This window comes from Passer montanus, unplaced genomic scaffold (assembly GCF_014805655.1).
Source record: "Passer montanus isolate IOZ18808 unplaced genomic scaffold, ASM1480565v1 scaffold106, whole genome shotgun sequence".
NCBI lineage: Eukaryota > Metazoa > Chordata > Aves > Passeriformes > Passeridae > Passer > Passer montanus.
Genome location: NW_024357170.1, coordinates 525,164 through 551,679, shown reverse-complemented (window position 1 = coordinate 551,679; position 26,516 = coordinate 525,164). Strand labels below are relative to the sequence as shown.

General features: G+C 39.9%; 3 protein-coding genes across 10 annotated transcripts; 1 reads left to right on the top strand and 2 right to left on the bottom strand.

Annotated features, from left to right (window-relative positions):
• Positions 1–93: 93 nt before the first annotated feature.
• CUNH12orf73 (chromosome unknown C12orf73 homolog) lies at positions 94–2,178 on the bottom strand. Its single transcript, XM_039721393.1, has 2 exons — positions 1,994–2,178; positions 94–366 (listed from the first exon to the last, which is right to left on the bottom strand). The coding sequence occupies exons 1-2, from the start codon at positions 2,147–2,149 to the stop codon at positions 271–273; spliced, it is 252 nt and encodes an 83-aa protein (XP_039577327.1). The 5' UTR covers positions 2,150–2,178; the 3' UTR covers positions 94–270.
• TDG (thymine DNA glycosylase) lies at positions 2,076–11,768 on the top strand. Of its 6 annotated transcripts, none has more exons than XM_039721330.1 (10): positions 2,076–2,234; positions 4,694–4,787; positions 5,569–5,798; positions 6,281–6,350; positions 6,939–7,074; positions 7,154–7,236; positions 7,317–7,411; positions 8,897–9,068; positions 9,354–9,482; positions 9,581–9,720. In XM_039721330.1, exons 1-10 carry the CDS (start codon positions 2,100–2,102, stop codon positions 9,718–9,720), a joined length of 1,284 nt encoding a protein of 427 aa, XP_039577264.1. In that variant the 5' UTR covers positions 2,076–2,099. The 6 variants fall into 6 exon arrangements, with proteins under 6 accessions (XP_039577264.1, XP_039577254.1, XP_039577245.1 ...); XM_039721320.1 differs by having other exon boundaries at positions 2,103–2,421; positions 4,639–4,787; positions 9,584–11,768; XM_039721311.1 differs by having other exon boundaries at positions 2,103–2,421; positions 4,639–4,787; positions 9,581–11,768.
• A 142-nt stretch (positions 11,769–11,910) lies between these two features.
• Positions 11,911–26,493, bottom strand: GLT8D2 (glycosyltransferase 8 domain containing 2). Of its 3 annotated transcripts, XM_039721376.1 has the most exons (11): positions 24,405–26,493; positions 22,917–23,022; positions 22,343–22,397; positions 20,848–20,943; positions 19,485–19,653; positions 17,748–17,865; positions 16,301–16,385; positions 14,133–14,245; positions 13,532–13,698; positions 12,981–13,093; positions 11,911–12,419 (listed from the first exon to the last, which is right to left on the bottom strand). In XM_039721376.1, exons 3-11 carry the CDS (start codon positions 22,359–22,361, stop codon positions 12,247–12,249), a joined length of 1,053 nt encoding a protein of 350 aa, XP_039577310.1. In that variant the 5' UTR covers positions 22,362–22,397; positions 22,917–23,022; positions 24,405–26,493; the 3' UTR covers positions 11,911–12,246. The 3 variants fall into 3 exon arrangements, with proteins under 3 accessions (XP_039577310.1, XP_039577303.1, XP_039577317.1); XM_039721369.1 differs by lacking the exon at positions 22,917–23,022 and having other exon boundaries at positions 24,405–26,492; XM_039721383.1 differs by lacking the exons at positions 20,848–20,943; positions 22,343–22,397; positions 22,917–23,022; positions 24,405–26,493 and adding an exon at positions 19,757–19,990.
• Between the last annotated feature and the right edge of the window lie 23 nt (positions 26,494–26,516).

Here is a 26,516-nt window from a genome sequence, read left to right as displayed (position 1 = left end):
CATCTGTGTCATGGTTTGACGCCTTATTCTGTAGGATACCTAAAATGTAATCCAGACTTACGACCTCACAAGCATTTTGGCACACAACTGATGGGACTTTTACCAACAGCATTCACTGTATGTTTATTTTTAATGCTGCCTGCAACTCTGCTCAAAGGAAAGCAAAGACACATTAGAGCAGCACAGTATTTCACATATGTATTTCTGCAACTTAAACAATTGGATAAATATTTTATCAGTTCTAGTTTTTGTAACAAAAATAAACTCTGGTCACTGTTGTGAAGTCTGAACTTCGCTTGATCTTTCTTTTAGACCCAACAGTTCAGTTCTCAGTTCTCCAGGCTTAGGAGGTACTTCAGGTATGCTCTATTAAAAACAGAGAAAGACATCAGTGTTGTGACAGAGAAAAAACTAAACTCCCAAAACAGTAAATCAGCTTACTCTGGAAGAGCATGACAGCTAAACTGTGATTTTTCTGCCCTCTTTCTGAGCAGAATATAATTCCTACATGCAAAACACCTTAAGAATTATTACCTTTTTTTAACTTGACTTATTTTATAGTAGCAAAATGCAATTTTAAAAAAAAAACAAACCCCAAGATGAAAGGAAGAACAGACCATTTGTTTTGAAGGAGCAAACCTTATTTTTGCCACTAAAGAGAGTTTGGTAATAATGTTTTGGCACAGCTGAAGTTTCCACACATACTCTTGGTGACAGAAGAAAATGTTTCACTGCTTCTACTTTCCTGAGTTAGAAATAAGGCACTGAAACTGGAGATAAAATTTTTAAAAGGTACCAGATAACATGACATTTCAAGAACTGCACCTCCTCAAAACTCATACTACTGAAGAGATAGAGATAATTTGATCACTCTGAATAAATATGTCAATTTGCCAGTAATGAAGGCTACAGTAGAGACTACCAAAACACATACATTCTAATGTATTTATCAATGACTGCAGCATCACTGCTTAAATTTTGAGCTGACAGCTCAAGCATGGTAATTTTTTTAAACTTATTTCCCATTTGAAAGTAGCCCAGAGAATTAAAAAACCCAAGAAAAATACGTGAGCAGAAGGATGAGAGAAAGCTTTCAAGTCAGACCCCCAGGAGGTTTAACCAAACCATTACTATCCCTAGTGGAAGGTCTCATTTGGAGTTTAGTTCTGTGACTGCAATTTTGACATCCTTGTCTGTCATAATTTCTAATGTTAACTTTTGGTCACCTTCATTTCCATACTGGAGGAAATAAAGTCTATTTAAATCTAGTACAGCCCCTTCTTGCCACTTTTGCACATTGTTTTCAAAACCCAGCTTCCACAGCAGAGACCCCTTCTGGACACGATACCACGTTCACAGTGGAGGTGACTCCAACGAGGAGTCACAGAATCACAGCACTGTTAGAGCTGGAAGATCATCCTCTGGAGATCATCCAGTCCAAGCCCCCTTTCAAGGAGGGTCACCTAGAGCATATCACACACAAATGCGCTCAGGCGGGTTGGAATGTGTCCAGGGAGGGAGACTCCATGACCTCCGTGGCCAGGCTGTTCCAGCACTCTGCCACCTTCAATGGAAAGTTCTTCTTCATACTGAGGTGGAACTCCTTATGGTTTAGTGTATGGCCTTTGCTCCTCATCCTGCTGCTAGTCACCACTGAAAACAGCCTGGCACCACCCTCTTGGCACCCACCTCTGAGGTATTTATAAGCATTAATAAGAGCCCCTCTCAGTCGTCTCTCCAAAGAGACGCTGCAGACCCTGCACCATCTTCGTGACCCTTCACGGGACCCGCTCCAGCAGCCCATGGTATTTCCGGTACTGAGGAGCCTAGAATGGCACACAGTGAAGGACTGGCGGCCTGGCCTGGCCTGGCCTCTGCAGAGGCTGATCTCTGTCCCCCGCCAGGCCAGAGACGTCTCCGAGGCACGGCCGCTGCGGCAGACCCTCCCTCCCGCACACACGCTACCAGCGACCGGGACCCTCCGAGCACTTACAAGGTCAGGCCTGTAGTACCTGTGCACGACCTCGGCCCCCGCGAACATGGCCAGCATGCTGGCCGCCAGCGCCCGCAGGTAGGTGGGCCACGGCGCGCCGGCGGGCATGGCTGCCGGGGCGGGCCCTGGGCACGGACCGCGCCGGACATGCGTCATCCCCGCCGCCGGGAGGGGGAAGGGAACAGGGAAGAGGGAAGCGGGTGCGGAGGCCGCCCTCAGCAGGAGCACCGCGGCCGGCGGGGTGAGTCGCGACACAGCGCCCGCGGCCCGGCCCCGCCGCCCCCTCACGGCCCCCGCCCCGCCCTGCGCCCCCATTGGCCGGCGCGGTCACGTGAGCGGGTGGGCCGGGGGCTCGCGGGGCGGCCGGCGGCGAGACCCGCGGCGGGAGCGACGGGAGCGCCCGGCATGGAGGGCCCCGAGCTGGGCAGGTACCGGCGGCGCCCCCGCCGCGCTCGGGATCGCCCCTTGTCCTTCTCCTCCTTCCCCGCATCCCACGGGAAGCCGGGGCCGCGCTGTGGCGGCCGCCTCCCTCCCCCTCCCCTGGGCACAAAGAGGGAGGGAAGGCGCTCCCGGGGCTCCGAGGCTCCGGGCCCGCGGCTGGGAGAGCGCGCTGGCCCTGGGCGGCGTGGGGCGCGATCGTGTCTCTCTGCCCCGAGGGGCATTTGAGAATTATTTAATACCTGGTTTTGTTGCAGTGAGCATACATTTTTCTTTACCTTTTTCTTTTTTTTTTCTTTGTTTTTAGCATGAACGGAAAGGGGGGGCGGGGAGAGGAAAAAATAATGAACTGAAGGGAGGGGAGAGGAACAAATCACTACCTTTTCATCGTGATACTGAAAGTGCTTATTTAAATGTTCTGTAATATATATACGTCAATGCAAAAAATAGTTCTGAACCCACGCAAGAAATATGCCCTAAAATATGTGCAAATCTGAAAATCAGTTTTGTTTGTTCATTAACTGCACAAGTATTTGATGTAAAATGGAACTCTTCTTGGAGAGGGTTTGAAGTATTCCCTGTACACAGAAAATATCCTATAGCTTTGTTAGGCAGCTTCCCTGGGAATCTGACAGACGTGTGTTCATATTTGTTCTCCTTGTTTCAGGATAGATACCTGGGTTAAAATTCGTGTCTTGATCACAAGACTGTGGGTTTCTTAGAAACCCTGTGTGTAGAAGGGAATGGTTGCTTCTTTTGAGAAATTCAAAATCAGAATCATTTAAGTTGGATAAGACCTCTAAGATCACTGAATCCAGCCATTAACCCAGCACTGCCAAGCCCACCGCTAAACCCTGTCCACAAATTTACACATCTACAACATCTTTTAAACACCTCCAGGGTGGTGACTTGGGCAGTTCCCTGGGCAGCCCATTCCAATAGTTAACAAGCCTTTCTGTGAGGAAATTTATCCTAATATCCAATCTAAACCTCCCCTGGCACAACATGAGGTCTGTTCCCCTTGTCTTGTCACTTGTTGCTTGAGCCTAACCCAGCTTCAGTCTCTTTTTAGGTGGAGAGTGATAAGGTCACCCCTGAACTTCCTTTTCTTCAGGGTAAACACCCCCAGCTCCCTCAGCTGCTCCAGACCTTTCCCCAGACCTGTTGCCCTTCTCTGGATATGCTCCAGCACCTTCCTGTAGTGAAAGGCCCAAAACTGAACACAGGGCTCAAGATGTGGCCTCAGCAGTGCCAAGTCCAGGAGGAAAATCCCTGCCCTGGTCCTGCTGGCCACATTATTGCTAATACAGGATGCCATTGGCCTTCTTGGACAAATATCTCTATCTAAAAATTATTTGGTGTTTTTAATTATATATCTGAGATGATAAAATTATTTCCTGAAAATCTACTGTTCACCAAGTCCTTGCTATGTATGTGTGAGGCAGTAGAAGCTATGGACAAGAAGGTTGCTGTGTAGGTAGAAAGGAGTGACAAAATAAAGTAGAAATGGGTATGAGTGTTGTATATGACTAATAAATGTGTGGAGGGAGAGAACTGTCTTTATGCATAGGATCTGTGTATGTGTGAACACTGCCTTGTGGAATAAGTGCAATACTTGCGTTGGGATCCAGTGTGCGATAGCAGGACAACATCTGCCACACAGCTTGTTAAAGCTGTTTAATAATCTGCACAGTAACAAATGCTGGGTGTATTCTTAATGCTTTACAGCCCTGAATGATTCATCCGTTCTGTATGTTACCAGATCAAGCAACTGACACCACATAAAAAAGATCTAAAATTTAGGGAACTTGAGGAAGCTCAGAGAGCTTTAGCTCAACATGCGTTATAAATTGTGATCTGTTTGATAGATAGTTTGCTTTGGAAATGTGTGCTACAGTGATTTTACCAAAAAAAAAATATATAAAAGCTTTACTCTTCCCTTATAAATGCTGTGTTAATTCCACATCATAGCAATCACAAGAGAGCTGTGCTGTTAATGTTGGGGTTAACTGATACAAGGTAAGCAGCCAGACTGCTTTGATGTTGTGGATAATTTAGTGCCTTGTTAATATTGTTAATAGTGTCATCAGAGAATGTAAGTGCAGTACATGCCAGCCTTGATAAAGTTTGATGTTTACATTCTGTTTGGTACATCAGTAAGTTTCTAAATTTTTGATGAAGTATTTCTGTCTTTCTCCGTCTCTAAGATACTACGCATATCTTCAGCAAGCTCAAGCGTTTTACTCGTTTCCCTTCCATCAGATGATGACTGCAGCGCCCAGCACAGAAATGATGACTGAGCAGCCGACTCTAGAGGGCATTCCAGAGCCAAACATTGCTCAGGAGCCTCCAAAAGGTAGCTTGGCTGGGCTGTGCAAGTGAGCTGAAGTGAGAGTGATTGATTGGGAAAAAATAATATTGCTCTTAAACTGCTTCCTTGGACCTATTGGATTTCCTCTTCTTGATGCTCACTGCAGAAGTATTGATTAATTGTATTCTTTAAGAAACGTGTTCTACCAGACAATTAAAAAGACAGAAAGTAAACTCATGTATGCACATTATTCAGTCTCACATAATTATCTTGTTCCAAGAAAACCAGGGTTTTTTTCAGTAGGTAGATGCATTATTTTAGCTGAAGTCATGGGTTTTAACATTGTGTTAGAGAAGGTTTATTTAAGATTCTGGCTTCAAAATACCTATTTTTTTAACTTTCTGCAAGAGAAGTATGGTATAATTTATTTGAAATATTTTTGTTTGAATGGTTGCTTAGTTTTTGTACTAATCACAGGTAGGGAATTGGTTACTAAGAAATGTTATGTTTAGTGTGGCTTATTTAAAAAAATACTAACTGTTGGAAAGTGACAGTGTTCTACAGCTCAACATTATTAATGAACATAGAGAGAGAGAGCAATCTCTGGGTGGTCATGTCATGGCCAGTGCCTGTGCTGCCTGAATCTCTAAACTTTTAAGAGCCAGAAGATGAGGAAGCCTCAGGTGTGTTGCTTAAATTAATGAATTTTGAAGGTAAATTTACCTCTTTGATTTCTCTCTGTGTCCATACATTTAGCTGAGTCTATTTGAATATCCACAATGCAACATGGGAAATTCACAAAAAGAATATTTGTTGTGTGTTTCAGAAGTTAAAAAAGGGGGAAGGAAAAGAAAAGCCAAAGCAACTGAGCCAAAGCAACCCAAAAAGCCTGCTGCTAAAAAAGAAAAACCAGCCAAGTCAAAAGGCAAACAAGAAAAGATCACAGATACTTTTAAAGTCAAAAGAAAAGTGGACCGTTTTAATGGTGTATCTGAAGCTGAACTTCTGACCAAGACTTTGCCTGATATTTTGACCTTTGATCTGGACATTGTGATAGTGAGTAATTCAGTTTCAAGATTAGGTAGAGAAGTCTTGTATTTACTTGTTATGATTTATATTCTTTCTGCTCACTCATCTATATTGCTTATATGGCAAGATCTTGCAAGATAAAGTACATAAACTGTTTCCTGTGTGTAGAGCTGCTTTGCATTTTCTGTTAAAGCCATAGTAACTTAGTCCTAATTTCTGAGAAATCTAAGGCTCATATTTAGTACAGATTCATGAGAGCCCATAACTAAGTGCTTTATTTCCTGGAAGCTCTGCACCCTCTAAGCTGCTCTTTTGACCTTGCACATCTAAATGAGGCACTGCTGCAAAATTGTCAGGTTTTAAAATAATAATGGAAGGTGCCATTAATGCATTTTTATTTATTAACAGTAACTTAGAGAGAATTGAGTAAGCATCGTTACTGTAACTTGAATAAATTCTTGATTAGCAAGCCATGTTGTCATTGTTAAAATGGACTGGTATCTTTGTAGATTGGCATAAATCCTGGCCTGATGGCAGCTTACAAAGGACATCATTACCCAGGACCTGGAAACCATTTTTGTATGTTTTTGTTTTTCTTTCTTCTTTTAGCATTTGTAGAACTTTGTTAGAACTTGTGGCATTTTAATTAAACTAGTTTGGTTTTTGTTTTTCTCCTGGGTTTTGGTTTGTTGTTTTTTGGATTTTTTTTCTTCAGAGAGGGGTTTTCATATGCTAAATATGAGTTCAAGACAGTGGGTTCCATCAGAGAGGCCCAGTGAAAGGAGAAGCAATGGCAAGATTGTCAAAGAAAGCTGACATGTTGTATTTGCTACATTTTCCCCCCCAATCCATATTGATCACTGCTTAAATGTCTCACAAAATCTAAAGCTCTGTATTGAGCTTCTAGAATAAAAGACTGGTTTGCAGGATAATGATAAGGAATTCCTGTTCACTAGGGCCTTTCTGCCCTCTTGGAGGAGGTAAAGTAATATTGGCTATTTTAAAACTTTCTGGATAGGGCAGTAGTCTTCCCAAATTAACTGATACTTTGTTAAAATAGATTATTCCTTTAGCATTCCAGTACTGCAGTAGTTGAGTAGAATTTTTTGGTTCTGTTTTCTTTTCCTTGGGAAAAGGTAAATGCATATCTGTCTTCCTATATCACAGGGAAGTGTCTGTTCATGTCTGGTCTAAGTAATGAGCAGCTGAACCACATGGATGACCATACCTTGCCACATAAATATGGGATTGGATTTACAAACATGGTTGAAAGGACAACACCTGGAAGCAAAGACCTCTCCAGGTAAGACAATAAAAGGAAATATCAGGCTTGTTAATGAATTAATAGTTGTGATTATAATTTTGAGTATTTTGTCTTTTAGCAAAGAGTTTCGGGAAGGAGGGCGAATTCTGATGCAGAAGCTACAGAAGTATAAACCTCGTATAGCAGCTTTTAATGGAAAATGTGAGAACTTTTACTTTTAAATGACTTTTTTCTGCGAGTAGCTTCTTTTTTTTTCCACTTACCCTATATTTTCATTTTAGGTATTTATGAAATTTTTAGTAAAGAAGTTTTTGGAATTAAAGTTAAGAACTTGGAATTTGGGCTGCAGCCACACAAAGTGCCAGATACAGAAACTGTAAGTATTGAGACTGAGAAACAAAACTGAGGCACTTCATTTTGGTTATATAAAAACGAATTAAATCTCAGGCTTTGCACCCACTTAGGATAACACCAGTTTGACCTGAGTGCAAGAGGTGTGAAAGATTTTTACTTAGGTAGAGAAAGGGGAGTAGTGCAGTTTTTGGACACATCTTTAATGCAGCTTCTTCAGACTTGCAGACTTCTTTTGAGAAATGGTATGTTATGGTTAGTAGGTTGGTGCATTCTCTGAGGACTGCATAAAATACAAGTAACACGTGCTTGCTTTTATGATAATTTTCATCTGATCCCCTGTGTCCATTTCCCTGGGTATTTGCATTACTGGATTTTGATATTGAGCATGACCATGCAGTGCCACAGTGGGGGAGAAAGAACAGCAAGTCCATCCTTGTGTTACTGCATGCAACCCTTCAGCATTGCTAGATCTGGGCATGCCCAAGTGCTTCCATCAGACTGGATCTTCTTAAGCTGATCTGCAGTTTGAAGTTAAATTGGATGCTTAAGATAAAACAAGCAATTTGATGAAGAGTGCATTAGTCATAGAACTTCAGTGCTGGAAAATATCTCAAGAGACCAGCTATGTATCATTAATAATTGGATTGTTTAATGTGTTCTTATAAACAAGCTAAAGCAAAGGCAATTACACTGCTTGCCAAGGTAGCTTATTCTAAAGCTTCATTATCTTGTCAGTTCAAAAGTTTGGATTGTTTTTTCTTCTTATTTCTATCCTCAATTACTAGTGCTGCAAGTTTCAGCTGCCTCTCTAAAGGTGGAAGTGCTGCCATTAGAGCCTGAAGAATCATTGGATAAAGTATTTGCTCCTTAGGTAGCTCTTAAGGACTTCTGCAGTAGATGTATTTGTAAGAAAAGTAATCCCCTTTACTGGTACTTGTTCATAAAGACTGCATGGTAATAGAAGTATTGAATACAATTTGTTTTTCTTGTACTAACTTGATGTCTTTAGTTAGGGCTGTTGGCAGAGATAGAAAGAAACACTGAAGCTGGCTCCAACAACACTAAAAATTTCACAGCCTGTCATACATCATGCAGATGCACTTGGCCAATAAGCCAGGCTAGTTAAGCTGTGCTGCCTCCCTCACTGGTTTGGGACCTTTGCATGCTATCCCATACACCTCTATGGCTCAGAGCTCTGCTTGTTCAGGGAGTTCTGGAGTGTGCTCTGTTCTCTTGTAACACACATGGGTACTGCTTCTCCTGCAGCACATAAATAACTCGTGAAAATTGTGCTCGCTTAGCAGCTGGTAATCAGCCCTGTCTTCAGGGCAAGGCAGATGGCTGACCAAGAAAAGTGGAAACTCATTTTAGCCCCTTCCATAACCACCTCTAGCATTAGTTGAAGTTTGTACAAATAGTTTAAAAATTTAAGTTGTTCTGAATGCACTAAGTATTAACTCATAGCTTGGGGATCAGTAATGCTGTTTTTCTTGCTCTTTGTCTCAAGCTCTGCTATGTTATGCCATCATCCAGTGCAAGATGTGCTCAGTTTCCTCGGGCACAAGATAAAGTTCATTATTACATTAAGCTGAAAGACTTAAGGGATCAACTGAAAGGCATTGCACCCAACACGGAGGTCCAGGAGGTGCAGTACACATTTGACTTGCAGCTTGCACAAGGTATTGTTGTTATTTTGTTCACACTTCATTAAAATGTAATGTAGTTTACAATACTAGCAGTTTCCCAAGCAGAAAGAAAGAATTTTTTAATGGGGAGATGTGATTCGCTAAAGTGTGTGGTATAGAATTACAGATTCCATTCTCTTTAGTACAGGCTACATTTTTTAAGGGGAGCAGGTAGAATCTTGTGGAATTTGTGGCAGTTTTTCAAATGTTTTCTGATAGAAGTGCTCTTTGATAATTTTTATTCTAAATATTAATGCTTGAGCTGTTCTGTTTGTGCAGAGGATGCTAAAAAGATGGCTGTCAAAGAAGAAAAGTATGACCCAGGCTACGAAGCAGCGTATGGAGGAGCTTACTGTGACCGTGCACCGTATGGCACGGACCAGTGCAGCTTGTCTTCAAATGGAACTGGTAAGTGCTTGGGGCATTCAGTCTGCAGCCATTGCTGGGGAACAAAGAGCCCCTGGTGTCAACTGCCTTTAAAAATTGTGTGATTTTTGTTTGTTCAGCAGAAAGCAATCCACAGTACTGCGAAGGGTCGTCCTTCAGCGAGGTTCCTAATGGACAGTGGATGACACAGTCCTTTGCAGACCAGATTCCAGAGTTCAATGCTGGCATGACACGGGAAGAGGAGGGAAGCAGCATGTAGGAGCTGTTCCTTCTCAGCTATGCACACATGCTGCAGTTTTAATGCAGTGATCAAGATTGGTACCTCAGTTCTCCAACTGAAGCATCTGAATAGTATTTTATCTCCCCTAGTTATTTTATTATAGTCCAAAGTTAGTGTGTGGTAGGCTGAAATCAATGAACTAGAAAATTTTAAGGAACTGTCCAAACTTTTTAAAAAAAAAGTTAGCCCTTTTTTGTATATGGGTTTTATATTTAATGTATACCACGTCTTGCAGTTTTAACAAATTGCTTTCTCATTTGTGAAGATTTCTTTGGGATGTTAATTTTATTCCATAAATGGTAACATGGTAGGAACAGCAGCAGTATACTTTTTACTGATCCCTCAATATATGGATATCTCTTAATACTTTTATATCCAGGGAGGGAAATGGAAAATGTACCCTTACCTTATGTGAAGCGGTGTTTTTAATTATGCACAGTTAAGGAAATGGTGCTTTTTAATCCTGCCTTTTACCATCTTAAAAAGTGTAGAAAGTTGTGTTCTGCAGCTATGGGTGCTATCTTCTGGGTGGGACAAGACAGCTCTGTCTCTTCAGTGAGTGTACCATAATTGAGGATGAAGGGAGTGAAGACATCATCTCAAGTCACAACACTGGGGAGGAAAACTTGTGTCACACAGGACAGGGCCTAAATATCCTACCTGAGCTCTCTTAGGATAAGGTTTCTCTACCACTCCATCTCTTTCCCCCTTAAATTACAATGTAAGGAACTGGAATTGCTTTTAAAAAAAGGCAAAAACAAAGAGCAGTGGTAGTTCTTGAATTTTGTGGTATTTAAACTCCATCATTTCCATGAAGTTAGTCCCTTCACCTGACCTTTGGCAGGAGATAACACCTTTGAATAAGACAGAGAATTGAAAGACTGCATTCTCTTAAAAGTCATATACAGCTATGTTATTCATCATGTACAATTAGCACAGGATGAAATAGATTTGCAGTTTAGCAGTTTTTAACATTAAGCTCTTTTCAATCTGTAGTACCTTAGTGGTTGTTCCCTTTATTCCACTTAAAAGTTAAAGTTGAGTTTAATACAGGGAACAGCTGTTCCATGAATAAGAAGTTGTCTATAGAAACTATAACTGTCTTCTGAGGAACTTGCCTAAATGATACACATTTTTGTCCGATATTAGTGACTGAGAAAAAAAATTCATCCTGGTGCCTAATTCTCATCTTCTTTCCCTCTTTTATCATGTAAGGAAAAGATGAAGTAAAAGCAATAAGCTGATCAAAACACTAAAGTTTTGATGATCTTACAACATTTGGTGCTTCACAAACTTGAAAACAGACACAAACAGTATCTCCACACTCCATGCTGGTCATCTTCCTGTACCAGTGTGATTTATCCTCTCCTCACAGCTAGTGACAGTTGTCAGTTGTGTGTAACTGGTTAGTTCTAATCCTGCTGTAACACCTCTTACAGAGATCACACACTGTCAACATGTTGTGAGGCAGGCATGATGTTTACAGTTTCTTCCCAAATTATGTGGCTTAATTCTGAGAATCTTCGATTGAGTGAGTGTGCATTATAATTCTGACTGTGTTTATTAGCTGCAGCATAAAGCTGTTCCACATATTGTCAGAAAGGTATAGGACTTGTCTTGTCTGTTATTTAAAGTGTACTGTATCATGTATTGCTGTTTACATGGATGTTTTCCTGCAGGTGCTCAAAGTATCTTGCATCAGGGATTTGTTACAATTTAGTTTTATTTTCAACAAAATTAGAAGCATGAAATTAGCACTGCTGAGTGTGTAGCACTAGCACAGTAGGATGTAACTCCTGAAAGGCTATCCTGTTTGATTGGAAGGGAAAGGTCTCTTCCTTAATGGAATCGCCCGCTTGGTTATCTGGGTATAAAATACAGTTGAGTGTGCAATGACCATTCCACTAAGTACTGCAATTCTGTGTCCTCCCTCAAAACTGGTGCTCTTTTTGTTACAGTGATACAGAAGTTCTTAATCTGTCTTAAATCTATGAATGTTTCACAATAAAATCAGGAATAGTACTGCAGCGTATTGGAATGTATTTTGCATCTTGCTAAGTACACTACAGGATGGTTTACAGTCAGAGATGCCACAAAATAGTCACCACACAACAGAACACAGTAATATGTGCCCTGGTTTTCAATTCAGGCTGTTCATGTGAGCTAGATAACTAAACACTTCTTGTACATAACACTGCAGCTATCTCCTGTGTAGATTTTTTCCTACCAGAAGACATTGGAATCTTCCTTAGAAAGACCTTAAATTAAAGCACTCTGTCTGACACTGAAGTTCACCTCTGTAAGTGTTTAGTGAAAGTCAAGATAATCTGAACTATGTATTGGTCACTCCGGCCTCCCTCACCTGCCATAAGCACACAAAACTGATGGTCAGTTATTCATATTTCTAACAAATATTTCGTTTTCTAGAATCAATCACTCATACAACATGTTGCATCTCAAACTATTAAATGCATCCCATACACTACGTTATGCAGTATATCAGTATCAGCTATCAGGACGAGTTAATTTGAACTTCCCTGAGGGGTCAGGAATAAACCAGTTTTCCCAGAGATCAGTGTGGACACTGGGGTAGTCCCAAGGTTTGTATCTCCCATTCCAGTGAAGTAATTTAGCTTCTTGAAGAAATTGCTCTGAGTAACGGGCATCAGGACTCCAACCTGCATGAGAAGATTAAAAAAAAAATGCAGTTTTTGATAATGTAAGACTGTAGAGTGACTTAAATAATGTAAGACTGTAGAGTGACTTAAATTCAGGTGACTTTTTTCAGAAATCTGATTAGTATGCTTGCATGTTAATTTACAACTAGTTGTATGATACAGCAGCTTTTTTTCAGCTTGATGCCTCTTATGCTGCATCAGCAAAAAATCTCAACAAGTTTCCTCTCTCAACACTTTCAACATCTTGGCATAGCTGGGATTAAAACCGAAGTAAAATCTATTCATTTTACCATACCAGCTAAGCCATTATGTTTTTCCTAGGATAATTCACCAGTCTCTGGTGAAAGGTAACTACATCCTCCAAAATGCTGACAACAAACTGCCAGGCCTCCCCTTGTCTTCCACTGCACCTGACTTTTTTCAGTCTCTCACTATATTCAGATATTTCATATATTCTTTCCATGTAAGTGGCACATGAGGTAAAGTCACATAAGGTCTTGCACTGGAATCTCACAAACTCATGATAGTTCCAACTTGCAAACAGTGAGAAATTAAACTTACCAAGATGCCTTATGTGCCACATAGGATTAATAGAGGAGTATTTTCCATGAAATACAATCAGCATTGGGGAGGTTGCCACACCACCCCCAAGGGTACTGCTATAGAGGTTTTCCCTGCAAAAGGAAAAATAAAAGAATATGTTCAAAACCTCAAGGAATCTTTAGTACAAAAGGCAGAAGATTAAAAATAAGTATCTGGCAAGGAGGAAATTCTCCTCCTTTAAGCTAGCCTCAGGAAGGGAAGATCATTCAGTGGCTTCATCCCAGGCTAAGATGGTCACCCAAAATGAGAACCAGATGTTCTCAATGTCCCTCAGGATTAAGCGTGGTTTGTGATTGAACACAAGAGTAAAATTCCAAGTGGCCATTTCCTGGTACAGAATTGGTCAGATTTAAACAGATGGAAATGCTGGAACATGAGTTACTTCACTTGACAAGATCTCAAAAGAAAGACTGCTCGAAGTTAAAAAATCCTAGAAGAGCTTTTAAATGGAAATAAAACTGTAAAACAAGTATTAAAAGTAAAGCATGAAGCTAGATTTCTACACATACTCTACGTTTCTTTGCATCCACTTTTCCAACTGCTTTGTAATCCGCTGATGTTTCCATTCAGTCATGTTACCAACAATTACTCCAGGATTGAAGGAGCAGGTACTGGGACTGATGCCAAGATCTCTAATGGCTTGCTTTCTGTAGTCCAGGAATCCCATGTATGTGTTCTAAGAAAAAAAAAAAGTACATTCATCCCCTATGAATCTCTGTAAAGATACATGTAAATGCACCTCACTCTCACTGAGAAGGAGGCTAATTATACTCTCCCAAAGATAAGTTTCTAGATGGTGGTTACCTGTCATGAGTTCTGTATGACAAGGCTGTAAGGCAGGATATTTCCAGATATTAAATTACTTTTTCCACACTATTGTACCATGGAAGTTTGATAAGGTTTTTACCTTGCTATGTTTGTTTTTGGTACCCACACTAAATCATGCAGCACCACAACTGTACCAGTACAAAAAGTCCTTAATTACCTGTTCTATTACAAAGCTATCTACATCTATATATATAAAACTTTCATTTTGGGGAAAACACATAAAATCACCTTATATTTATAGGCAAACACATTCATTATTAGAATTCCAGAATGGCATCTTACCTGCATCCCTACACTTCTAACCATTTCATGTGTAGAAGGCAGATCACAATCATCTGAAAAAGCTGCTGCATGTCCAGGAGCTAACTTAGTATTGTAGAGTTCCTGGATGTCACCTAATTACAGAAAGGTCACAAGCATGAGACAAGACCTACTGCACTGCTGCAGAGCTGATAGGATAACATCAGCTCTCATATCTTATACACACACCAGTTTTAAGGATAGCCCCTATTGAATTTTGTAATATGGGACCATTTTCAAATTTGCATTTGGATGTCTAAGGTCTTTCTTTAGATATTATCATTGGTATTCAATACATTAATATTATGTTTATCCAAAATCAGCTACAGCAGAAGCCAATAGGACTGTTAAAAAAGCCTGGTTACAAACTTCTGCATTCATTGAGCTTGTCTATGGAGAGGGAGGGCACAGGCAATTTTTCTGAACTCTTCAAGTCCCACAAAAGTTCCACTTCAATGTCTTGTACAGGTGAGGTTTTTCCTATTGTTATGGCATATTTATCTCCTAGGAAGATAACTGGATTCCCAGCAATGGCTGATTGAAATGTGCCTGTCACTTGACATCCCTGCTGGCTTTACAGCCCACCCAGCTTCTTCTTGGTGGAGGGAAACATTGTAATGGCTGGCACCTCACTCATCACCTGACTGTCAGGTACCCAAGATGTGCCAGAACAGTTTCAGGGCACGTGGGAAGCACAGCACTGCCACCATAATTGAGTGAGCCTGCATCCCAACCCCGTACAGCTTTTTTGCTTTTATCTCTTTTACTTTTTTACTGCTGGTCTTCTGCCAGGTCGAACAGCTGAATCAGCTGTTTCTGCAGCTGCACAACTGCAGGTTACACACGTAAGAGGAGCTGCCTGGGGACAGGAAAGGTCAGCAGCAGTCCACCATGAGGTGTGATGTGAAACTGCACCTTTACCCTGCAGCCCCACAATTCTCATCAGCTGACACCCGCAGGGAAAGAGAGAGCCCCGTGCTGGTGAGCACAGGCGCAGGCAGGGGTGAAGGGGGAGTGGCAGGCTCAGCTTGAGCTGCTCCTGAAATTGGAGTCCAAATGAAGGCCTGGAACCTTACAAAGAGTTAAATATTGCTGCTGCCCATTGATGACAGACAGAACAACAAAACCAAAAAAACAGAGATTGTCACTGGAAACACCCATGTTGGAGGAAGTCTATGGCAAATTAAAATGAGACAGAACTAGTTGTGTTTTACAAAGCAGCAAATAGTGACCCCTTTAAGTGCAGGTGGTCTGAAATCTGCCTCTAAAGAGACAAAACTATAAAAAGGTGCAGAAAAGCAGTGGAGAATTATACTTTTGTCATATACAAATTCACTAGTGTTAATGTTCTTACAACAAAGACTAATAAAGGCCCAAAAGTTTATTGTAGTTATACTCACTCCTTCCAAAGGAAATTTTGCTTAGTTGCCCACCAGGGTTAAAACACAACACTCTGGTTAAAAAGTGCTTTAAAGTATCAAGAAAATATGATAAAACAAATATGAAGACAACAGCTCTACTGAGAAAAAAACCCCAGCAATTTGGAAACAGAACAGAAAAATACTCACAAGAAATGAATCTTTAAAAAAATAATTGGCGTCAAAAGAGATCACTTGGATGATAAGAAAAAAAGCAAATGTTTTTTCAGGATTTGAATGTCTTGTAAGTGCTCCCACTCGACTAGGAACTCTGAAATCTTCATGATTCTGCAAATTGCTTTACATTCTGAGCTGAAGATGCTCAAAACCATATTTTGAGTGTTTGGAGCTTCCATCCACTTTTTTGAGTAAATTCCTCTTGCTCTCAAGAACAGCAATTCTGGATAAGGATCTGGTAGCATTTGTGGGAATTTAAATACCAGAAAGAAATGCATGTCACACACTTAATAAACATTGCAGCATCTGAGTGAAATCCATGGTATCTTTTAGCAATTGACCAGAATCAATTAAATCAATTTGATCACAATTATTCAAAATATATGCAAGTAAGTTCTTCCTCAAACTTTCATTTAAACAAACAAATTATTTGTAGTTTCCCTAAGTTCAACACTCCTAGCAGCTGCCTCAGTTTCTATCTCATATTTCCAAATGGCTGTAAAAGCTGCAATAACTTGGATTTTAATTGTTAGAAACTGCATTTTAACAGCTTACCTTGAACAATGACATCATCATCCAAATATATTACTTTCTCATGCTTCTGGATAAGCAAAGGAAGATAAAATCGAACGAAATTCAGCTATTAAAGAGAAAGAAAAGGTAAAGACTAAATAGCAAAGCTGTTTAACGCAGCAGTCTCAGGCTTCTGTCTCTATTAAGTCAGTTGGAATTTCTCTCTTTATTGAGCACTAATCAGTGACCATTTGCTTCCTTCCCCATAGCTTTCCTGCTATCTCAAACCCAGTATTATTACTATTATTGCTGTTATTACTTATCCACTATAGCCCTAACCATGTAGCCCAAATCTGTTGCTTCCTCACAGAATCCTTTAGGCTGCAAGGGGCCTTTTGAGATCCTCTTGTTCAACGTCCCAGCTGCAGCAGAGCCCACTTGAGCAGGCTGACAGGGACCATGCCCAGTTGGGTTCTGAATATGTCCACAGACGGAGACCCAACAGCCTCTCTGGGCAACCTGAGACTTTTAAACTCATGCTTTAAAAAGGCTTTTCTTTAGCTCAGAGAGAATTTCATGTTATTTGTGCCCATTGTCTCTTGCTGGTCCCCTCAAGTATTTACACACATTGATAAGAACCTCCTGAGTCTTATCTTCTCCAGACTGAAACAGTCTCAACTCTTTCCGCCTCTCATATAAAAGATGCTTCAGCCTCTTAATCATCTTTGTAGCCCACGTTAGACTCGCCCCAGTAAGCCCATATCTTTCTTATACTTGTGGGCTCAGAAGTGGACACGCCAATTTCAGATGCAGCCTCATTAGTGCAGAGCAGAGTGGAAGCAGCACCTTTCTGGACCTGCTGCAAATGCTCTTCCTAGTGCATTTTTACAGCATACATCACACCAAACATTTCAAAATGTAATAGTATCACCAATCCATTCTAAAGGAATGACTTGACTGGTGACACAGACATGGGATAACTTCTACAATAGCAATGAAGAACAGCAGAGGGAAAGGGGACTGAGAATGTAAGAACAACCATAAGAATTCAGATCATTTTACCCAGCCCCTGCTTTCACAGTGGTCCTAACCAGATGCTCAGTGAAAAATGAAAATAGAGCAAGCACGCAGAACAGTTGTTCCATGTATTCTCCTAGCTTTCAGCTATTTTCAGCTCAAGGCATTTTCTGATCTAGATGTGATCTAAATATGAACTTTGATCCTAATTGAACCCCTGTACCTTTTTACATCCACAAGACCTTCCAGCAAGGAATTCTAGAGATGCAGTACTCATTGCATGAAAAGTGTGCAACATCTCTTGTTTATGCTGTCACTCTGACTAATTTCATCTCATGGTCATTAGCTGTCGCACTGGAAGAGACATATACACACACCTCCTCCATGAAATGGAACAGATCAAGGACATTTTTAAGCCCACAAGAAGTATTAAAAACCTCAGTAATTTGTTACGTGGCATTCATTGACTCACAGGCTGAAGTAGCTCAGGACGTGATGCATCTTGTCTGATTTTTCCTTTTAGTACCATAGGATTGAATTCCACAACCTTAAATTTTATTTCTTTCAGTTTAGAATTTTCAATCCATTTTCTGTGATGGAAAGAAAAGAAGTGATAAAAGAAATATCAAGTGTTTCATACTTCCAGCAGGAAATTCACAGACACTTAGGAGAATAAGATACCTTAAAAGCTCACTTGATCTATTCTATCCCAAGACAGAATCACTTATGTCTACAGCTACTGCACATAGACCTTTGTTAAACTTATTCTTAAAATACAAAAAATCCCCCACAAAACCTCCATAAAACTAACACCCCACACACTCCCCAAACCAGAGACTCCATCTGTAGCCCAAACAACTAATCTTTCACCATTATTTACAATATTCTTCTAAGTTTTCTTGCTATAATTAAAGATTATAATTTCTTACCCTCTCTACAGTGTGTTTAAAGCTGAGGTTAGTCTTCTCCCTTTCCTAGCTTTATGTTCTTCCAGATGACTTCTATATCACCTCCTAATCATGTTTTCTTTGGACTGAACTAATTAAAATTAATTTTCATGTTTTTGTCAGATTTTTTAACACCACTGTTTATTTTCTCTCCTGACACAAATTGTGGGTACAAAGGCTACAGAATTGAAGTAGCCAGAGGTGAGAACTGCTAAGAAATGTTTTTGTTTGCATTCGCAACTTGGTCCTCTTCAAGACAATGTTTGCAAATTTGAATGCTGAAACAATGAACTGAAACGTCATGAAATTACATTCATTGAAATGTCAGGATATAATTTCCTTTCATGAAATGAAGAATTCTCATTTCATGGAAGGAAATTAAACAGCAAATCAAGGAATTAAGTGAAATTAAAAGAAGAGACATGAAAAAAAGAGAAAACTATGTAATGACGTGAAACCAGTGAAAGGAAATAGAATGAAATGAAGTACATTGAAATGAGATGAAACCTCAATAAATTGTATTCATTGGAATCTAGAGATTTCATTTCCTTTCAAGAAATGAGGAATTTTCATTTCAGGAAGGGAAATAAAATGGGAAAAGAAGGATTGAAGCAAAAAGAATAGAAAGGAAAGGAAAATTTAATGCAGTGAAATTGAGAAGAAAATTCGGAAATTAAGTGAAAACAATTAAATTGAATGGAATGAAGTGCTGTGAAATGAACTGAAATTTAATGAGATGAATATTCATTTTGAAATCCTGAGATTTCATTTCATTATAGGAAATGAAATGAGAAATTAAGGAAGGAAGTGAAATGGAAAGAAAGGAAAGTCATCACAATATTTTTTGGTTCTCGTTTTATAACTTTAATACATCATCAACCGAAATTAGCTTTAAACAGCAAGTTTTTTCGACTCTGAAGCTGAAGACCCAGCACCAGAAGAGGTAATTGCAGTTCCACAAAGTGGGATCGTGACAAGTAGGCAGTGCATCCTTACCTCACTACAGATTCTTCTACAACCTAGCTACAAAAACCTAAGAACAGGCATGGCCTGGTTATTTCACACCCCTTTGCACAACTCAGTGCCTTGTGGAGGACAAAGCTGGCCTTTTTCCATCACATACAGAATCCTGTGGGGTGCTCCCAAGACCACTACATTTTCCTGAAAAGCCCTCTGAACTCCAAAAGTGGTTATGCCTGTGCTAGGGGGAACAAAAATGTGGCTCTAACTACAGCCCAAAACAAAGCAAGGCTGGTGTGTACCGAATGTGTGGGATGGTTGTCTTCAGCCCAATGATGTAGAACAAAACATTGGCCTCTGTGTTGCTGTAGATGCTGCTGATCGCGGCCACAGCTGCACCCATCCTGCCCGCAGCAGCGCAGATCACCACTGGGATTTCTTCCTCCATTTCCTCAGGGCTCTCTAAATCCACTACAAGAAACAAATCGATTTTACAACAGATCTGGGTCACAAAAATGAGTAAGTACTACCACAAGCAGTGGAATCATTTTATCACCACTCCATTTTTCCTTACCACATCCTACACACATCCCCATCTTGCAAGGCACACAGCTTGAGCTGTTGCTAATCCAGAACCACTTGCAGGTTGACTGGACTGTTGGATGCCTCCAAATAGAATAAATAAGAGCATTCTCAGAATCTTCTACTCAGCAGGGGCACAATTCAGCCTGTCCTTCATGTAGCTGCTCATTCATATGAAATTTGGAGAGGTTTGAATACCTTTGAGACTTCTCAGTTACATTTAGTACAAATTGAACAATAGGTTCCAAAATTATTAAAGGAAGGAGGTAAGTCAAAGAGACAGTGCAATTGCATGAGCTCCACTTCTTTGGCAAGCTGGCTTGAAAGGAAGACTACAAAAATTTATACCACCAGGAAATTACTAATGATAGAAGGGAAAAAACCCTAAACTACACTGAATCAGGTCACATTCCTGCTAAAGATTTATATCCCTGATTAGCACTGATTAACTTACAGAACTTAAACAGATATAACTGTACTGGTTAAAACATAACAATTACAGTCATAACAACCCCAACAAAAAAATATTGAAAATAAGTTATTTATATTAATATAGAGTTTGTTTACCTTTACTGGCAGCAGCAAGTAAGCTATTTATATAGATACTGTATAAATAGCTTACTACATTTAATACTAGTCCAACTTTATTAACCTTGCAGTTTTCTGTCACTATAAAAATTTCAGCTAAAACTTCTGCTGTAAATATGAAGATTTGATGGTCTATCTGAAATGAATAATCAAGCCAAGAACATTCCCAAGGAGGCAAGTCATGATCAAAGTTTATTACCACTTGACAGCTCCAATCTGTTCAGCTATGTAAGGATATACTCCAGCATCCATCTACATCAGAGACATCTGGATAAAAACTTAATCAGAATTACAACTCTTAGTCATCACTATCAATCTCCCATAATTTTATTCAAGTAATTCAGGAGCAAAATGCTTTTCATCACAGACTATATGCAACAGTGTGAGTAGCTCATCTACTGCAGGACATTCAGTAAGGTGAAAAGTGCTGTTCAAGTTAAGACATGAGGAATACAAAACAGGAACATAAATGAAACTGAAGTGAGAGTCACTTACCTGTTTCATTTCTTAATGCCAAGGGCACTTGGTGAACTTTGTTATACAGAATAGCGCACACGGTTAAAACAAGAAGTACCAGTAAGATTTGGTTAACTGAAACAAGAGGGAGAATGTGTTAACAATCAATATAACAGCTAATTCCCAAGTATCTGACTAAGAAAAAAAATCCAATTTGCAACCAGTACAGGTGATAGAAGAATTTGATAACCTGTTGTGTTTTTCTCGTGTTATTTGATCAAGCTAAAAGCTTTCCATTAGAAAACACAACAATAATTCTCCCTTATTAAAGTAATCCCAAACTATCTGATTTTCATGGTTAATTTGCTCACTAAATTATACGAGTCCCAGTACATTTGGGTTATCCATACTAGAAAATTCACATGTTTCTGAATTTAACCAGGAACTCGGAACGTTGGGTTTTTCTTCCTGGCTAGTCTTTTGTCTGTTTACACTCACTTAATGAGTTAATTATTTTTATGTAGCCCTTCTATTCTGTTATGCTTCCCTGATGAAACTTCAGACACAGGAGATTTTTTATATCTATTTCAATGTTCAGATCTTGAAGGTGTACTTGAGCAAAAGACTAAAAATTCTAGAAAAACAAACCCACCATGCTAGTGAAACCAGGAATGTTTAAAAATATTTGAAAATACTTATTGTGACAGGGTAATTCAAATGAGTAAAATCAAAGCAATATTTCTGACTGTATATTCTGATTTATAGTTCTGAGAAGACTGTCTTGTACAAATTTAAACCATTCAACACAAAATAAGCATGTGCAGATGTTGTGACAGTTCACCAAGCACAACAGGGAAGGAATACATTGCCCTCATCAACATGGGTGTTCTTTGTTTCAGACTACTCTGTTACTTTTGTACCACCATAAAATGTATTTAACGTGTTCAAAAGAGCAAAAGGAACAGAGTTTTGATCTATTTTAATCAAAATGGCCAACTGGCCACAACTGGGCACAAGACTAGATTGAAATTGGTAAACCAAACCGTCACTAATTCAAACCAGCTGAGGAAAAGGCCCACTGACTTCTGAGAAATTTTGGGCACACAAATAAATGCGGAAGTCCATTTTCAGTCACTGACAATTACAGCTAATGAGAACCCCACAATTCTTGGGGCCACACCTCAATATTAAGTATGAACAGCATTAATGTGCAGAGCTCTGTAAAATTCAGCTTCAGTGCCCTGGGCACAATTCACATGAAAACAGCAGCTACTTGCAGTATTGGTGGGAAATTTCACAATCTCCACTCTCGTGAAGTAAAGCAGTGAGTAACTTTAAATTAATGTGAATTATGGTGGTACTTATCTGACAGTTAACAGGAAAAGACTTATCTGCATACTTAAAGTTATAATTTAGCAATACCAGAACTACAAATTTGTATGCAACTCTGAAAACAGTTGCATGAGAAATTGGATTTGACATTTCTGTCCTCTTTTAAAAAGTACATCTTTTAAATGTGTTTAATCTCTCTTACCTTTCTTTAAAAGAGCCATGTGTCCTGTTGGATGAGAAGTATGATCTGTGGTAAACTAAAATAAAAAATAATTAAAATGAAAAAAAAAGGAAAAGAGAGAAATATCATTATTTCCACAAGTGAATTCTAGTTAGTTATATAAAGGTCTAGGTTTTGGATTATCAAATTTTACTGCTGAACTGTAAATTACTGTAATTGCAGTAAAACTGCAATTATCTCTGTAACTACATTTTTGTTTTTGAACAAATGTTAATTTTATGTGTTTGAAATATTTTTATTAATAATTTAAGCAACTAATAGGTTGTGAAAAACATTTTCATAAATCCCATCTGATCATCCATGTCAGTAGGCGATTTCTAGTACACTTTAAGATACTGTGCAAAGTAGTATTAAAACATCCACTAATGCAATTTATAAATATATTTATCTCTGATTTCACCCCCAACATAGTAACTATAGCAAATACTGGAGTCTTGCTGGAGTATGCATTCCCAAACATATGGGAACCTTATACCAGGGCAGTGTCTTCTAGACCCTCAAAAATTTCAGAGCAATAGTGCAAATATTTTCTTACAGCTGTATTCTTCCAGTGGGTGTAGTGGGCTTGTATTTATGTATATTTTTTGTGATGCTGAAGAAAAGGAGGTAGCCTTCCCTAAAACTGTGCTTCTAGTCCAGGCCTGAGAAGACAGAACATAATCCCTAAATTACAGGATTATGAGAAATACAACATTTGTTTAAATTCTGGACCCAAAACAACTGTTTATGAAAGAAAACACAAAGCACACCCAGGCCTGAGAAGACAGAACATAATCCCTAAATTACAGGATTATGAGAAATACATGTGTTTGAATTCTGGACCCAAACCAACGGTTTATGAAAGAAAACACAAAGCACATAACCAAAACAACAACAACCAACAGTAAAAACAGCACTAGAAGTTGGATGGGAGAGAAAAATCCAGCTGTGTGATCTAACCTTTATACTATGTAGGGATAGAACAAAAAACAATTTTTCCTGCTTCGACACCGACAGATATGGACACATTACAGCACAGATTAAGATATAAGATTGGTTCTACACGCACATAAAAGTGAAGTTTATCCCAACTCCTTGACAAATCAGATAGAACAGCAAGAATTCTCGAAATCTGAGTCACAAAACTGACCACCTCCCATTGGTTAGTGCTCAAGTTCAGGCAGAATACTAAATTAGTCTCTACTTTGACCAACAAGTTAAATGACAACAACAAAAATATATGAAATCTAAGATGTGGCATTGTTTACAAACCCCTTATATTCAAATGTATTTAAGTCTCAGCTAATGGCTAAATTGCAGTGAGAAAGGAGTACTCTGGAAGTTCTTCCACATCTGCACTACTTATCTACATTCCAGGAGACCATTCTCTTCATGTGGCATTAATATACACAGAGGAAATCAAGCTTATCTGTTGGAAAAAAAACCACAGCTGAGAAAGCCTTTCCCTCACGCACTACACAGAAGTTTTACTTTCTTTTACACTTAAAAACTTTACTCATTTAGGTAAGCAGAGAGACAACAGAATCTGCTACACTTTTGGACTAATTTTCTAACCCCACTTTAGCTGATGACAATCTTCTCCTGATTTCCATAGAGCTGCCTACTATCTTTGAATTAGCATTCACAACAATAGCCACAAACAATCCTGATGATCACTGCAAGATGAAAGCTGCACAGCCACAGCTTCATGTTATCTCCAGAAATTATTAAATCCACATAAACTGACCCATGTTTTAAATGTTAAAATCAAAAGACAGACTCTCACACAAGTCTGAGTTCTAGAACTATAGCATTCCTAAGCCCCTGAAACACCAGTTGATTACCTACTGATTTTTAAGAAAAGAGGGGTACATTTGTGCCCCTGCAAATATTCACTCATTTACTGTAGACATTATTTCCTGGAACCTGGCAGTCCCTAACTCAGCTGCCAAATCCTGTAACAAAACGAGAGGCTGCAGAAGGGAAAGCTCAAAAACAGTGACATTACTGCTCAGATATTTCCCGCTTAATTAAGTCTTTTTACCTCTTCAAAGCAGCACAGTATTCGGGACTCCTCTCTCCTGAAGCGCTGTAGAGTTATTTACTTGGATCCTAGATACAGCCCACAGCTGTAAGCACTCTTGCCAAAGCGTCCTCGACCACCATCCTCCTTTGAAGTCACCCCCACAAGGGCCTTACAGGGCACAGTAACAGTTTTATGATTCAATTCCTTTTTTGAACTCTTCAAAGTTTACTTTGGAGTTGTGCTGGTTTTCTTTCCTTTCTCTGCTGCTGAGGAATAGCGCAGAGTCCAGACGCTGTGCTGGAGGAATGTGAGCACATAAACCACTTCCAGATGTGCAGAGTGATGATACAGCCCCAGATCTGGCAAACTTGCCTCAGAGCTTCAGCTAGCAGATTGCAAACAAATCCCACAAGACAAAAAGTCTTAAAGGGGTGGGGGAAAGAGAAGGAAACAAACCCTTCCAGAAGTTACTTCCAAAATCTAGCTGCAAGTTATGTTTTTAGCCATTATTTATGGTAAATGTGAACAGGTAACTAGTGTGCAAGAGCCAGACTACAACATGCCAAAGTCTAACAGAAAGTCAAAGTTTTTCCAATGTCTGTTGGCAGAGTTCTTGAGAGTCAAAAGCTAAGGAAAACTTGCAAAAGTCAACTCTGAACATGCATTTTGACTTGAATCATCTAATTTCCTAATCTTTGAGCATTTAATCCACAGGTTTGGTTCAGATTCAAAAGGATCTTGGATCAAGGTAAGCAGCACATGGTGATACCCTGCCTACTAAGCTCTCCTGGAATGCTTTTGCAGTTTTCTTTCTACAGCACTTCTTTTATTTGAATTCTGTCCCTCCCTTCTAGGAATGAGCTTTCTAAATGATAAACCACTGTTTTTTACCAAGACTTGAATGAGTACTGAAAGGAATAACAATAAACATCTTCAACTCTAAATTATTTTTCGTATTTTTATTGTGAGACAGTGCCAAATTTATGAGAAATAGTCAAAAAAAAGGTCTTAAATCTTAACTATTTTAAATGACGATTGCTCCATTTGCAGGAGCCAAAAATGTGAGATTTCAACTCTGTGCCCCAAACATGCCCAAACTGTATTATCTGTGTCTGATTTTGTACAGGAATCTCTCCTCTGCTTGAATAAAAATTAAATGAAGCCTTATACATACAGTTATATGATTTGTGCAGATGGCCACAACTATTAGTATTTTGTTGTGCTATGATATTTAAGTTGTATTAAGCTCATGTTCATCACAATCCACCCATGTTTTCTTCACCTTCCCTTCCATTTCAATGTGAATTTGAACAGATCTGAGCAGCACGCAGTCATGTGAGCCTGCAGAACTGGGACTGGCTCCTTCACCTGGCAGAGCCCTCGGGATTACTGGCAATGCAGTAACACCTTCACAGAATCAGGTTGGAAAAGCACTCTGAACCCATTAAGTCCAACCTACAACCAAGCACCACCTTGTCAATTAGACCACGGTGCCACATGTGCCAAGTGCCACATCCAGTCCTTCCTTAAACACCTCCACCACAAAAACCCTGGGCACCCCATTCCAATGTCTAATCACTCTTTCGATGAAGAAATTCCTCCTAATGTCCAACCTCAATTATATATGTCAACATCATCATTTACCGTGTAGAACTCAACAATGAGAAGAGACTTTTAGCACCAGCTACACCTTCTTTGGACTACCCACAGCATCACACGTTTATATTTTCAGAAAACACGCCCCTCACACAGGAAAGAGCAGCTTCTCTCCTGCAGAACGAGACCTTCGAATTCACTCAGGTCACCCGCTGCCAGCTGCAGAACCGAAACTCGGTTGCTAATCTCAACCTTCAATGTTTAAACAGGAACTCATTTCTTTCTCGCCGCACACCTCGCAAGCAGCAGCATTGCCTCGCCTACCACTAGCCAGTTAAAAAAAAAAAAATTAAAAAAGGGAGCATGCTATGTGTTTCTGAGGGCTCGGCGGCAGAGGGGGTGCCCCAGGCAGAGGGGCCCACGCCGCGCCCGCGGTGCCCGAGCGCCCCTCGGGCGGAGCGCGCTGCAGGCATGGAGCCCCTCCACAGGGACCCCGCGGGGCACGGCCGGGCCCGGGCGCGCCGCAGGAGNGGG

What these genes read in the sequence shown, in the direction of transcription:
- TDG (XM_039721311.1), top strand. Translation starts at nt 2,141, where the DNA reads ATGCGTCATCCCCGCCGCCGGGAGGGGGAAGGGAACAGGGAAGAGGGA. An exon ending in TTGATCTGGACATTGTGATA is followed by an intron (nt 5,799 to 6,280) that starts GTGAGTAATTCA and finishes GTATCTTTGTAG; the next exon opens with ATTGGCATAAATCCTGGCCT. An exon ending in AGGACCTGGAAACCATTTTT is followed by an intron (nt 6,351 to 6,938) that starts GTATGTTTTTGT and finishes CCTATATCACAG; the next exon opens with GGAAGTGTCTGTTCATGTCT.
- CUNH12orf73 (XM_039721393.1), bottom strand. Translation starts at nt 2,149, where the DNA reads ATGACGCATGTCCGGCGCGGTCCGTGCCCAGGGCCCGCCCCGGCAGCC. An exon ending in GGTACTACAGGCCTGACCTT is followed by an intron (nt 367 to 1,993) that starts GTAAGTGCTCGG and finishes TGTTTTTAATAG; the next exon opens with AGCATACCTGAAGTACCTCC.
- GLT8D2 (XM_039721376.1), bottom strand. An exon ending in ACAACCATCCCACACATTCG is followed by an intron (nt 17,866 to 19,484) that starts GTACACACCAGC and finishes TTTCCATCACAG; the next exon opens with AAAATGGATTGAAAATTCTA. An exon ending in GTCCTGAGCTACTTCAGCCT is followed by an intron (nt 16,386 to 17,747) that starts GTGAGTCAATGA and finishes TCTCTTTAATAG; the next exon opens with CTGAATTTCGTTCGATTTTA.